The following is a 15,071-nucleotide window of genomic DNA, read 5'->3' on the forward strand; positions in this document are numbered from 1 at the left end:
TTGGATTAAAATAAATCAATTGTGAAGAAAGACCTAACTAAAGATGATCAGCTAGATTTTTAAGTTGATGAATACTTTGCATCAATAACATTGCTTAAATAGAAGGAAGGACACCACATCAAAAATTTATTAATCAAGTAAAACTAGACTCAAATCTATCGGGTTAAAATAAAATCAACTATGAAAAAAGACCTAATACTTCACATCAATAACATTGCTTATAGAAGGGCACATAACACATCAAAAATTAATCGAGTAAAACTAGACTCATGTCTATCATGCTATATAATTGGCTTCGAAGAAAAATCTCGTTAAGAATGGTTAGACAAGTTTCACAATTAACTTTAGTCATCCCATGAAATTTTGCACATGATTTTAAATTGTAGTCCGCAACCACAATTGTGACCGTAATATTACTAATATGTTGTATCCTATGCAACTGAATCAGACTGCAATTGCGATATGATTTTTAAATCATGTATGCTATCGCATTAGGAAATATTAGGAAGCGCATCACACAATTTAAACAATGTTTGTTCGACTATTTTCATCAAAAAATTAAAATTGTAAAACCCCAAAACTCAATATTCCAACTGATGTAATAAAAAATCATAACTTTAAATGTCTCTCAACTATATACTTAAAGTATTTTTCAAGCAAAATTCACGCTAAAACGATCACAATGTGCCTCACAGCGACCGCGACCGCAACAGCATCATCTACAATTTACATCCCATATTTCACATCTATAACATTGTTTAGGACAACGTAAAATAAGGGTAGAATGTCACTCCGGGTAAAGTGAAAGCAACCTAGTTGTTAAAGGGACCACAAAAATGCAGACAATATTGAATTATTATGCATGTAATGTAACAATACAAAAATGTCTTACTCAAAGTTTTAATGCACAAACAAATAATGGGTCCATAAGAAATCCTATAATTAACAAGATAACCAATGAGAATTCATAGAATAAGATTAACTTCAACTTCTAACCAATCACCACTAAGATGAGACCAATTGGTAGGTCCTATGAACCTCCATTAATATTCCTGTAGCAAATTACCAAAAGTGCAATAAGCAAAGAAGAAAAAAATATAACAGTCCCTACTCACATTAGTGTCTCCTTCATCACACTGTCTAGTTTTTTCAACATACATTAATTGAATCATTTTTTGATATTGGAAGAAAAAAAACCATAAAGAGTGTTATTATATCGTTTTTTTATGATAACCGATATGAAAAGTGGTGGTGCAGATGCAGGTGCCTTGGGAGCCAAGACAGCGAGAGCTTGTGATAGCTGTATGAGAAGAAGGGCACGTTGGTTCTGTGCTGCTGATGATGCTTTTCTTTGTCATGGTTGTGACAATTTGGTTCATTCGGCGAATCAGTTAGCGAGTAGACACGAAAGGGTTCGTCTTCAAACCGCGTCTGGTAAGGTAGCAACGACGACAGCAACTGCGAAAGCATGGCATAGTGGATTCACTAGAAAGGCGAGGACGCCGCGTCATAATAAGAATTCGTCGATTCAACTACAGCAACAGCGGCTTAAGGAGAAGGTTCTTTTTAATACTAGTTTTCTTCCGCTCGTTCCTGAGCTCGGAGGGGAAGAAGAAGAAGAAGAACGGGAGCGGGAGTTACTAGTTGATATTAATGAGATTGCGGGGGAGGAGGAGGAGGAGGAGCAGTTGCTGTGTCGCGTCCCGGTTTTTGATGTAGGCCCTTTTGATTTAGAGAATTGTAATGTGAAAAATGATGCTGCTGATTTCGAGGACATGTGTGATTTGGATAGTTTCTGTGAGTTTGATGTTGATCTTGCTGAGTTTGCAGCAAATGTTGAGAGTTTACTTGGTGTTGGGAGTACTAGTGAGATTCATGAGAATTCGTCGGAACAAGTGTTTGATTATAAACAAGAGAATGAAATGGATCCATCAAAAAATGAAGTATTGAAGGTTAAAGATGAAGAACTTGATGACTTGGAATCGGTTTTTGATATGACAAGTGATGAAGTTTTTCATTGGAATATTGATCATGATGAATCAATGGGACACCAAGAGAAAGAGTTTATGCCTTTGAGTATTAATAGTAGTGTTGGTGTTAGTGAGAGTGTTATTACTAAAGAGGAAACTAAAAGAGAGAGATTTTTGAGACTAAACTATGAAGATGTTATTAGTGCTTGGACTAGGCAAGGCTCTCCTTCTCCATGGACTACCGGAAACCCTCCTAAGTTCAACTCCGATGATGATTCATGGCAAAACTTCTTGGTACTTTCTTTTCTCAGTTATCTTTTTTACACTAGTAACACGATATAAAATTAGCAGAAATATAATCAAAACGACAAGGGCTAAATCTCAATAAATCGTGGCAGACCAGACCACTGTGGTCTGCTGCTTAATTGTTTTATCACTAGTTACATACATGTATATGTTATTTTACGACAAAAGCTGAATCTCAATAAATCGTATCAGACCACTATGATCATCCGCTTAGGTTTTTTTATTACTACCTACATGTATATGTTATTTTACGATAAGAACTAAGACTCAGTAAATCGTGGTTTGACGCATAGTTGTTCATCCCTACATATATACATGTATATGTTTTTTTACGACAAGAGTTGTATCTCAACAAATTGTGTCAGACCAGTATGGTCTTCCGCTTAGTTGTTTTATCACTATATACATACATGTATATGTTATTTTACGATAAGAGCTGAGTCTCAGTAAATCGATATCTTATTTTCTGATAAGGGCTGAGTTTTAGTAAATCGTTATCTCTCGCATAGTTGTTTTATGACTTATCACTACATACATACATGTATATGATAATATTTGACATGTGAGTGTTTTGTGAACATTGATTTCAGGGTCCAAGTGGTGTAGAAGGAGAAATAAGAACCCTAAGAGGGAACTTAATAGGAAGTAATGGAGATGGAGGAAGAGAAGCAAGAGTATCAAGGTATAGAGAGAAAAGAAGAACACGTTTGTTTGCAAAGAAGATAAGATATGAAGTAAGGAAATTGAATGCAGAGAAGAGACCAAGAATGAAAGGTCGTTTTGTTAAGAGAACAACATGTTTTGCTGGAGGAGCAACTTCATTTCCAACTAATTATCACTGACATGAAAATAATGATGAATTTGGTTATATTAATTGAGTTTCTATGTTTGCTTTTTCTGCAAACATGGAGTGATTAATATTTGGTGCATGTGGATTAATTAATGTGTATAGTATGTATTATAATAATTTTATTACTTGTTAAGAAGAATTGTTGCTTGGGATGTTTCAATGTATCTCTCTAGCTTCATGTTTAATTAGTAGTACTAATGGTATAACACTTTAATTATGAGCTAGTTGAAGATTTGGCTATTAATTTTTGGAAGCCATTGATGTATTATTATTGTTGTTGTTCCTTTTTAGAAGTTGGATCAAGTATTCAAATGTTGATGCTATGGTTACTTTGTTGGTTATTTTGGTTACATATGTTTAACATTAGGTTGAAACTAATATCTTTGTGATGTTGAAAACTTGATACAATGATTATGATTGTAAGATACATTTTATGATCCTAAATAAGCTCACCGATTATAAAAAAAATTCAGCCAATCATAACTAACTTTTTTTAAAATAAAAATTTATAAATAAAAGAGAGAGTGATGACCCATTTTGGTCCCTCACAAATATTACACGAGTCAAATTAGTCCCTCACAAAAAAATTGACCCAACTTAATCCCTTACAAAATTTAACCGGATCATATTAGTCCTTCTGCTAATATTTTTCTCAAATCGGTTTTTTCCTACTTCTAAACCGGTTCTTTTCATACTTTTAAACCGTGACTGGACTGACACGTTGGATTTTTTTTATTTTTTATTTTTTAAATACTAAATTAATTTTTATTTTTAATTTCATTTTTAAACGGTTATCAATGAATGATATCAAAAAAGGCAAAATTATTTCTTATAAAGTAATTTTTAAATAAGTAATTTTCATGATTTATACTAATATTAACAAATTCTATACATAAGTTTTTACCTATGAGGTCTCAAATCCAAGTCCCTTCAAATTAAATGATTTTCACTTTACAACTAGACAAATCAATTTCTATCGTTAATAAAGTGACTGTCATTTACAACTAGAAAAATCAATTTCAATTATTAGTAAAGTGACTATTGTTTACAACAAGACAAATCAATTTCTATTGTTAGTAAAGTGATTATCATTTACAACTAGATAAATCAATTTCTATTGTTAATAAAGTGATTATCATTTACAACTAGACAAATCAATTTATACGGTTAGTAAAATGACTATTAAGAACAACTAGACAAATCAATTTCTATTATTAGTAAAGTGACTATCATTTACAAATAGACAAATCAATTTCTATTTTATTAAATTGAATGTCATTTAATCTGAAGAGACTTAGGTTCGAGACCATATTGATACAAAATTTGTATTTTTTATTTTAAATTTAGAACTGTTTAAGATTAACCACATGTGCCTGAGTTCAACTCCTTATAAGAAACAATTTTGGCTTTTTTATATTATTAATTTATAATTGTTTAAAAATGAAATTAAAAATAAAAATCAATTTAGTATTTAAAAAATGAAAAATAAATAAAATCCAACGTGGCAATCCAGTCACGGTTTAAAACTAGGAAAAAACCGGTTTGAGAAAAATATTAACAGAAGGACTTATATGATCCGGTTAAATTTTATAAGGGATTAAATTGAGTCTATTTTATTGTGAAGGACTAATTTGACTCGTGTAATATTTGTGAGGGACCAAAATGGGTCTTCACTCTAAAAGAGAAATACATAAGAAAAGATGGGGCAAGAATCTAACCCATGAACAAAAAGTTAACATAAACCAAAATTACTTAAACCAAATGTATCTCTTATGAAACCAACTTTTACACAAATTGGGTTATAGTTTCACTACGTTTGATTTGTAAAATATGAAATATTGGACAAAACAATATTAGACAGGACATAACAATACAACACAACTTTTTGTATTGTACTGTGTTTAATGATTAATATATTGGACAAATTTTTTTTCGATTTTATTTAATATGTTTATGCACCAGACAAAATAATATAATTTTTACTATAATGTAATTTATTAATATATAAAACATAATATTTATGAATCAAAATATTAAATAAGGAGGAAAAAACATGAAGAAATAGTTTTTTTACTCAACTTTGTTTAATATGTTTATGCAAGAGACAAAATAATATAATTTTTTATATAATATTTTTTATTGATATACAAATATTAATATTTATGAATTAAAATATTAAATAATGAGAAGAGAAGAAAAATAATAAATATTGATATTTTTGTTAATAATTTGTGTTTCGGACAAAAAGTTGTCTCATGGTTTAGTGGGGGACAATAATTCATAGTTTTGTACAACCCCTTGTCATATTTTTTGTCCAATACCATGATTAATTTCTGCATTAAACACGATATAAAAAAAGTTGTCATGTATAATATCTCATTTTTAGCAAATCAAACGCACCTTGAATATAAAATCATGCATTTACTATACGATTGAAATAATTATTATCTTATAAGTAGATGTGAGCTACCTTAAATTGAAAGACCTATTGGTATGAAGACAATTTTTTCATTTAGATAGAAGCTTCCAAGTGACAATGGTAATATTAGTGAATGCTGGTATATCAAATACAAAGTCACTTTTAATTCAAAGTTGACTTCACTCCAAAATTTCTTCCAGGTAAGTTTCATAAACAAATTTGTATAATTTTGTTTTTTAATTACTTGAATTTAAAAGGGTTAAATAAGTCTTTGGTCCCTATAAATATTACAGTTTTATTTTTAGTCTCTCCTGGATTTTGGCAACGGTTTTAGCCGTTTTTGGGAACGGTTTTTTTTTTTGTAAAAACCGTTGCCTAAAGGTAGGGAGTGACTAAAAATGAAAATTGTAATATTTATAGGGACCAAAAATTTATTTAACCCAATTTAAAATTATATTTGTTAACTTAGGATTTAATGTTTTTGTAAGGTTTTGAAGAGAAGAAGATTGAAGAAGAAAAGGATTGAAGGAGAAGGAGATTGAAGGAGATTGGAAGTTGAAGGAGATTGAAGAAGAGGTATTTTTGCTTTTTTTTCTTCAAATTTAGTAGATTAAATTGTTAGAATGATAAAAATGTATATGGATAAATATTAATTTTGAGTTTAGGAGTTGAGGAGTTTAGAATGTTATAAAAATGTTTAGATTTATTTTTATAATTTGTTTTTTATTTTCTAAACAAAAAATATATATTTTATGATATTATTTTTAAAAACAGACAATATTAATAAAAAAATATATATTTTATGTTATTGTTCTTAAAAACAGGAAATATTAAATTGAAAATACATTTTTTATGTGCAGTATATATTAAATTGAAAAAGAATATATGTTATGTTATTGTTATTAAATTGAAAATACATTTTTTTAAAATTAAAATATATATTAAAAGTAGAATATATATTATATATGTATATTTAAAATAAAATAAAATATAATATGGTTATATGTTATATTTCTTAAATTAAAATATATGTTATTGTTATTAAACTGAAAATACATTTTTTTAAAATTAAAATATATATTAAAAGTAGAATATATATTATATATGTATATTTAAAATAAAATAAAATAAAATTTTATGTTATATTTATTAAAAGAATGTTTTGTTAGTTAAGAACATTTTTAAACTTAAAATTTTGGAAAAAAAAATAATTTTATATGTTTATTATATTTTGTGTTTAAAAATAGAATATAATAGTAAATATATATAAAAACATTATTTATTACATGTTTAATTAAAAAACTAAAAATAAAAATTTATGTCAAATAAAATAAAATAAAATAAAATAATATTTATATTTCTTAAAAGAATGTTTTGTTGGTTAAGAACAATACAATGTGATGTAGTATTTTTTTTTAAACCTGTTTTGAACCTCTAATTACTTAACTTTCATTACTATGCTAAAAATAATCTTTTTAATAACCTTTTTTTTCTTTTGCTTTTAATAATTCTTTTACTTAAAATCCTATTATTATAGGTTAGCTATTTATAATAACATTGTTGAACGGTATTTATAATAACACTCTTTTTATAAATGCACACTCTTAACCTAAATTTTTAGTACACATTTTTTAAGTAAAAATTTAATAGCATTTTATAGAAAATATTAATATAATTTAATAGTAATTTTTCAAAAAATATTCATTATTTCTATTATATAAATGATATTATAGTTTAAAATTGTAGTAGTGAATTTGAATGCGTAAAGTAATTTACGCGACTTATTATAATTAAAAAAAATGAATTGACTTATTAGAGATTCAACTAGGGATACTGTAAGTGTATCTCAAAATATCTAGTCTACTTCTAAAATTTCTGTAGGGCTGTCCTACTTATAATAGAAAATAATTAAATTAGACTATCACACTCACACAACGACAACTCTAATATTTGATTTAAAATAATATTCTTTTATATCATTATCTCTCTCATCTTATCTTATCTCTTATTTCTTTTTATTTTTCTTTTTCTTTTTTTTACACACTAAAGTTATTCTATCTTTTATTTAAATAATTTGAAGAAAAGTTTTTTATAATAAAAATATTAGGAGCTAGTTATGACACGAGAGTCAAAAACAGAAGGTATAATCTCCAACCATAAGATCATAATTAATATTGATGACCGCTTATAAAGTCATATTTATTTGTATTATTTAGGAGAAAAAACCTCAACAGGATGTATCAGTTTGTGTTGGTGGTGGTAAGTACATGAAAATGAAATAATAGAATACTATGTCTTTCTGAAATCCCAAGAGTTGCTACTTAAACGACAGATCCTGAAATGTATGTTTTGTTCTCTTTCTATAAAAAGCAATATGGTCCCAAAAATATTGGGGTCAATGGGCCAGACTTTGTGAAAATGAATTAACAGAAACTTCAAAAAAAGTGGATGGCATAGGGCTGTACCTCAACATGGTAGATGGACCATCATACAACATGTATGTAACCATCATCATCTTGTCACTATTTATAGGATTCAATTATTATAGACTACTAGGTTACTATATTTATAGTATCTTGATTGTAATTGTTGGTGGCGAAGTTGAACGATTGAATGTTGAATTTATAAGAGAGATGATATGGAAATTTGTTGTTTTAAAATGTTAGGTGGAGATGTGATGTATCTCTCTTGTAGTATTGGAGCATTGGACGCCCGTTGTTGCTCTGAACTTCCTTGAACTCTTCCAACAAATAATACTAGAGTCATGATTTGACTAAGGGGAAGAGTGAGGATGAATCTGGTTGAGTGGTTAAGTCTCATATTGTATATGAATGAATGAAATATTAAATTTATAAGAAACGACATTCATATAACTAATAGTTTAAAAATTTTGGTAGAGATGTGGTCCTGAAACATTGACGGACGTTGTTGCTCCCGACTTTTCCAAGCGCCCCCAACATCCTAATATCTTTTAATCTAAATATCTTAATCATGATTTTAAATTATATTGACACCCGTAAAAACCTTCGCCCTCTGTCAAAATGGATAGTCTCCAACAAATACTTTTTTTTTTTACTAAAATTGATGACATTTAGGTATATAAACTTTCTTCTAGTTAAAAAATATAACAAAATTTAGGAGAAAATTTATATACAATTTCTTAAGTGTGGTTTTTATTATTTTTCAATAAAAATATAACAAATGTATTTAAATATAGTTTATGGAGTGAAAATAGGAGGAAATTATATATGTGTAAGAAAAAATCACACCTAAAAAATTGTATTTAAGTTTTTTCCTAAAATCTATACTATAATAGAAGACAAACGAAAAATAAGTTACCTCCTACCACCCCCTATCCCTTAAAATATACAAATTATTTAAAAAATGATTAAATATGTTTGTGGTTCTCTTGAATATCCCAAATTTTGTTTTTAGTTCATCAAAATATTTTCTTTAAAGAATGATCCTTCTAAAATTTTTCATCCATAATTTTGGTTCCTAATACTAATATTATATATCTTGATTGCAATTGTAGGTGGAGAAGTCGCACATTGCATATGAATGAGTGAATGCTAAATTTATAAGAGAGGTGATATGTATATCTATTGTCTTAAGGTTTTAGATGCAGATGTGATGTTTCTCTTCTGTGATATATTGGAGCATTGGACACTCGTTGTTGCTCTTAACTTCCTCGAACTCTTCCAACTAGTGATATCAGAGTCATGATTTGACTAGGTGGAAGAGCGGGAATGAATCCAGTTGAGTGGTTAAGTCTCACATCACATATGAATGAGTGAAATATTAAATTTATAAAGAGCATTCATATACATAATACTTTAAAGAATTTTGATAGAGATGTGATCGTGAAACATTGAGTGGACGTTGTTGCTCTCGACTTCCCTAAGCACCCAAACATCCTAATATCTTTAAATCTTAATATCTTAAATTATATGAACACCCGTAAAAGCCTTCCCACTCTATCAAATAGGATAGTCTCCAACAAATACTTTTTTTACCAAAATTGGTGACATTTAGGTATATAAACCTTCAAGTTAAAATATATAATAAAATTTATACTTATATACAATTTCTTATATAAACCTTTAGCTCCCGTCTCAATAATCTTAGGCCTGATATTTTGGTGCTTAATGAAACTAGAGTAAAGAGGAATAATGCTGGCAGAGTTAGAGATAAACTGAAGCTCCATGATGCATATTTGGATAACTATGATAACCACTATAATGGGCGTATTTGGTTAAGCTGGAATGACAGAAAGTTTGACATTAAGAAGGTGCATAGTACTGAACAACTCCTTCATTGTGGGGTATATGATAGTAGAGGGGGTTTCCTGTTTTGGATCACTGCAATCTATGCTTTGAACCTGCTTGAAAAGAGGAAAATTTTGTGGAACGACATTGAGAGGATTAGTACTACTCAGATGGGCCCTTGGTGCTTATTAGGTGACTTTAATAATGTAATCAAGGCACAGGATAGAGTGGGTGGTAGACTGGTGATGGATTCTGAATTTAAGGATTTGAGAAAGATGATGGACAAAAGTGGTTTGGCGGAGATGGACAGTATAGGGGAGTATTATACGTGGTCCAATAAGCACGTTGATGGTGTTATTTACTCTAGGATAGACCATGTTTTGGGGAATATGGACTGGTTCACCTCTTACCAGGATTGGACTCTGCACATTCAGGAGCCACATGTTTCAGATCATGCGCTTTTGTGCCTGAGTAAACAGGGCCAAGAGAGGTATAAGAGTAATTACAAGTTCAGGAATAATGTGACTCTGCTTGAGGGTTTTCTTCAGACGGTTGCCCAAAGTTGGCACCAAAGGATCTCGGGCAGTCCTATGTACGTAGTATGGCAAAAGTTGAAGAGGTTGATCCCTATTATGAGGAAGTTTGGTAGGCCTTTGAATGGGTTAAAAGCTCAGTTAAGTGATGCAAGAGGCAAGCTGCTTGAGGCTCAACAAGGTTTAGTTGCAGAGAGAATGAACCCGTCCCTTATCATGAAAGTGAAAGAGCAAACGACTAAGGTGTTACATCTGGCTGAGATGGAGCAGGTTGACATTGCCCAACGTGCCAAGATTGTCTGGATTCGAACAGGAGATGGTAATAATAAGTATTTTTATGCCTCTATTAAGCAAAAACAAAAACAGAACATTATCAACAGCTTGATTAGAGAGGATGGAACCACTGCTACTGAACAGTATGAATTGGAAGAAGAGATTATGAAATATTATACCTCCCTTATGGGCACAGCTGCTGATAATATCGAGGAGATCAATTGCTCTGTGCTGAGACAAAGGAATCAGGTGACGTTTGACCAAAGAAATTTTCTCACCAAACCTGTTTCTCACGAAGAGATTGTGGCAGCCCTCGAGGATATTAATGTCAATAAATCCCCTGGTTTAGACGGTTTTGGAGCTGGATTCTTTAAGAGTGCGTGGAGTATTGTTGGTGGTGATGTGATTCGGGCAGTGGAGTCTTTCTTCTCCAATGGCCGATTGCATAAAGGGATCAACACATCTGTGATCACTCTTATCCCAAAATCTAACTTGGCTAAGACTGCAAAAGATTTCCGTCCGATTTCCTGCTGTACTACTATCTACAAGATCATTTCTAAAATACTTACTAGTAGACTTGGAACTGTTTTGCCTTCCCTCATCTCCAAGAATCAAGCTGCTTTTGTGAAAGGGCAGGCTTTAAAGGACCATGTTCTTCTTGCCTATGAGCTTATTAGGGGCTATGAGAGGAAGCAATCCACCCCAAAGTGTATGATGCAGATCGATCTTCAGAAGGCGTACGATATGGTTGACTGGAGGGCATTAGAGAGAGTCTTAGAGGAACTTGGTTTTCCTTCTAAGTTCACTAAGTGGATCATGCTTACAGTTTCGACAATCACTTATAAATTCCAGATTAATGGTAAACTCACTAGAAGTATGAATGCTAGAAGAGGGATTCGGCAAGGAGATCCAATCTCCCCACTTCTCTTTGTAATTATGATGGAATATCTCACTCGTCTTCTCTTGCAGCTGGACAAGGATCCTACTTTCCACTATCATTCAAAGTGTAGGAAGCTGAAGCTTATTAGCCTGACTTTCGCTGATGACTTGTTGTTGTTCTCTAGAGGGGACAAGTATTCTGTGTCTCTGTTGCTGGCTCAGATGGCTAAATTCTCTTTGTCTACTGGATTGATTATGAATCCCCAGAAATGCTTTCTGTATTGTGGTGGTGTGGTGGATGGTGATAAAGAGATTCTCAGAAGCCTCACAAATTTCCGCGAAGGAGTCCTCCCGTTTAAATATCTTGGAATCCCGTTGACAAGTAAGAAATTAGCTGTGAAACACTATCTGGTTTTGATAGATAATATTGTTAATAGAATCACCCACTGGAGCGCAAAATTGTTGACTTATGCTGGCCGTGTCCAACTTATAAAGAGTGTGATTTTCTCGGTTGTGAACTTTTGGATGCAAGTGCTGCCGCTGCCCAAAGCTGTTCTCCACCAGATTGATGCAGTGTGTCGCAGTTTTTTGTGGACAGGGGGTAATGAGGTCTCACGAAAATCTCCAGTTGCTTGGAAGCATGTCTGCAGTCCTAAGGCACATGGAGGTATGAGTATCATTGATCTTGAATGCTGGAATAGAGTGTGCATTCTCAAGCTTGTGTGGAATGTCCATAGGAAGGCATATTCGCTTTGGATAAAATGGATACACGCTTATTATCTGAAACAGACTGATTTCCTGCAGGCTCAGATTAAAGTGACTCAGTCGTGGCTGATGAAGAATCTCCTGCAGTCTAGGAGGGAGTATCAGGATCTGAGTATTGGTAATCATGGGGCCTTCCATGCTAAGAGGATTTACATTGCCATTAAAGCTGCTGTTTCGAGACCTAAATGGAGCCATCTCATGTTTGGTAACTTTGCTAGGCCGCGTGCAGTCTTCATTCTTTGGCTTGTGTGTAATGGGAGATTGGCTACTAAAGAAAGATTGAAGAAGTTTGGGTTGATCCAGGACGAGAGGTGTATGTTCTGTGTGGAGAAGGAAACCTTGAATCACCTTTTTTTTCTGCTGTCCTCTTTTAAAATCAGTTTGGATTAAGATCCTAAGATGGATCCAAATTGTTCATAATCCTTTGCCTTGGGATGGAGAATTAGACTGGCTAGCCCGTAATTGTAAGGGGAAGAGATGGAGAGCTAGTATTCTTAAATGTGCTATTTCTGAAGTTATATATGCGGTCTGGAGAATGAGGAATGACATGGTATTTGGGAACTCTGCTAGTAATGACATTGAGAAGGACATTATAGATAGAATTGTGTATAGAATTTGGAACATTAAGAAATATAGGAGCCATATTGCTAGTCTTATGAGTTAGGGGTGCTCTTTTATTTGTAGTACTCCGCTTGTGTATTTGATCTGTGCTTGGCTGGATCGTGTGCGATCGCCGTGTAATTACTGTTTTTTGAATTAATCAAAATTTATTGATTCAAAAAAAAAAATATGATAAGTGTACTTAAATATCGTTTATGGAGTGAAAATAGGAGGAAATTTATAATATAAGAAAAATAGTTGTTCTGGAAATCACAAATTTACCCTTCTTTGATCTTTTGCCACATCATCATTTTGTGATCAAATTTTGTCCATTTCTAATTATTTCCAACCAAATTGTATTTGTGGTTTAACTGAAACATATTTACTTTCATTTGTTTAAAAAATGCAAACACCTTTTTTCTTAATAGTACTACTACAGCTAAATGACTCGGGAAAAATAAATATATTTTAAAAAAAAAAAAAGCTTTTTGAGATAACCGTGCCACCCATTCCCCAAGACAACTCACTTTTGAAATCAACAGTCTTCCAAAACCTGACATGTTATCACACACACAACGCTCTCTCTTCTCAAGACAATGTTCCCTTCATCTTTTTCTTCCTAATCCTTATTCTTCAACTCAGCCTTCCACTTTCATCTTCTTCCACCGTCAACTTCCGCTTCTTAGACAAAACACATTGAAGAACATGAAAGTTTCATCAACAAGTTCTTTTTTTTATGCTTTTTCAAGTTGGGTATTTCAATGTTGGAAAAAGTTTCAATTTTGATTTGTTTTTTTGTTGTTTATTCATATTACTCATTTGTTGAATATTCTTGACTTTGGTGGGTTTTGTTTCCTCTTAGAGGCAAGTAAGTTGTTTAATATAATGCGATGTTATTTGAGGTTCGATTTCAACTCCAAACGAAACTCTCTGAAAATTTGCATAATTTTGAAACATTTTTCACAATTTTATGCACTTTGGATGACTATCAAAATGCCTCAACAAGCTGTGTAGAAGAACACGTTTTTGAGACGGAGAAACTCACTATAGCTCAACGAAAGAGAATTTGTAAGAAGAAGATGAAGGAAGAATCCATCCTCTATGGAAAGTTAATTGGCCTCTGGATGCCTCCATCCCAGTCAAAACAGGCTTTGGATGATGATCCTCCACCTGTTCGATAAAATAATCTATTATTGATCTAAATATTTTTATATACGAAAATTTACTATTGATCTAGATATTTTTGTAAATGATACCTAAACAAAAATAATATTTGTATATGGGAAAAATCTATTATTGATTTAAATATTTTTGTATACAAAAATATCTATTATTGATTTAAATATTTTTTAAATAAATATATTATGTAACAAATGCGCGTATCAGACCAGAACTCGTGTGTACGTACGAGTTTGTTACTAGTTGTATATGTGTAAGAGGAAATTATACACTTATCCTATTTCCATTAAAAAATAGTAAAAATCACCCATAAAGAATTTTATTTATATTTTTTTCTAAAATTTATACCGTTATAGAAGACAAACAGACAGTAAGTTACGGTCCTACCACCCCTACCATTTAAAGTATACAAATTGTTTTAAAAAGGGTTTAATATGCATGTGGTTCAAATATCTCAAATTTCATTTTTTTTCTCTCAAAATAGTTTTTTGAAGGTGAATTCTTATCTACCCAACTCAAAAAGTTGGGTAAGGTTACCTCCTTTGTAAAATGCTTTGAAAAAAAAATCATTTGTAGTATTTTAATAATTAATTAAATGTGTTAAATGAGATGGAATCATGTGATTGGTTGGAGGTACACTACCCAACTTTTTTGAAAGAATGACCCTCCTAAAAATTTGCATCCATACTTTTGGTCCTTAATACTAAAAGCTTCGCTAAAACTGTCGCTAATCCAATCACTAAATATTAAACCGTCACTAAAACATTGTTAATTTTGTAGTTAAGTTGTAAAAATCGTTGCTAAATTAAAGGGTGGATCCAAAAGGTGGATGAAAAAATTTAGGAGGATCATTCATTAAACAAAATATTGAGAAACTAAACGAATTTGAAATATTAGAAGAGCCATATACATATTTAATCCTTTCGAAAATGGCATAAGTTTTTAGTAGGTGTAGTGGTTAATGGTATCTTTTTATTCACTTGATCATGGTTTTATTATTGGCATTAGCTTTTATTAAAATAAAAAAAT

The 15,071-nt window shown here is 31.3% G+C and overlaps 1 protein-coding gene across 1 annotated transcript; it reads left to right on the top strand.

Moving 5' to 3' along the window:
* The first annotated feature begins 1,065 nt into the window (after nt 1-1,065).
* Nucleotides 1,066-3,476, top strand: LOC131631049 (zinc finger protein CONSTANS-LIKE 6-like). Its single transcript, XM_058901810.1, has 2 exons — nt 1,066-2,264; nt 2,867-3,476. Exons 1-2 carry the CDS (start codon nt 1,227-1,229, stop codon nt 3,116-3,118), a joined length of 1,290 nt encoding a protein of 429 aa, XP_058757793.1. The 5' UTR covers nt 1,066-1,226; the 3' UTR covers nt 3,119-3,476.
* Nucleotides 3,477-15,071: the final 11,595 nt, after the last annotated feature.

Source organism: Vicia villosa, unplaced genomic scaffold (genome assembly GCF_029867415.1).
Source record: "Vicia villosa cultivar HV-30 ecotype Madison, WI unplaced genomic scaffold, Vvil1.0 ctg.000759F_1_1, whole genome shotgun sequence".
Lineage (NCBI taxonomy): Eukaryota > Viridiplantae > Streptophyta > Magnoliopsida > Fabales > Fabaceae > Vicia > Vicia villosa.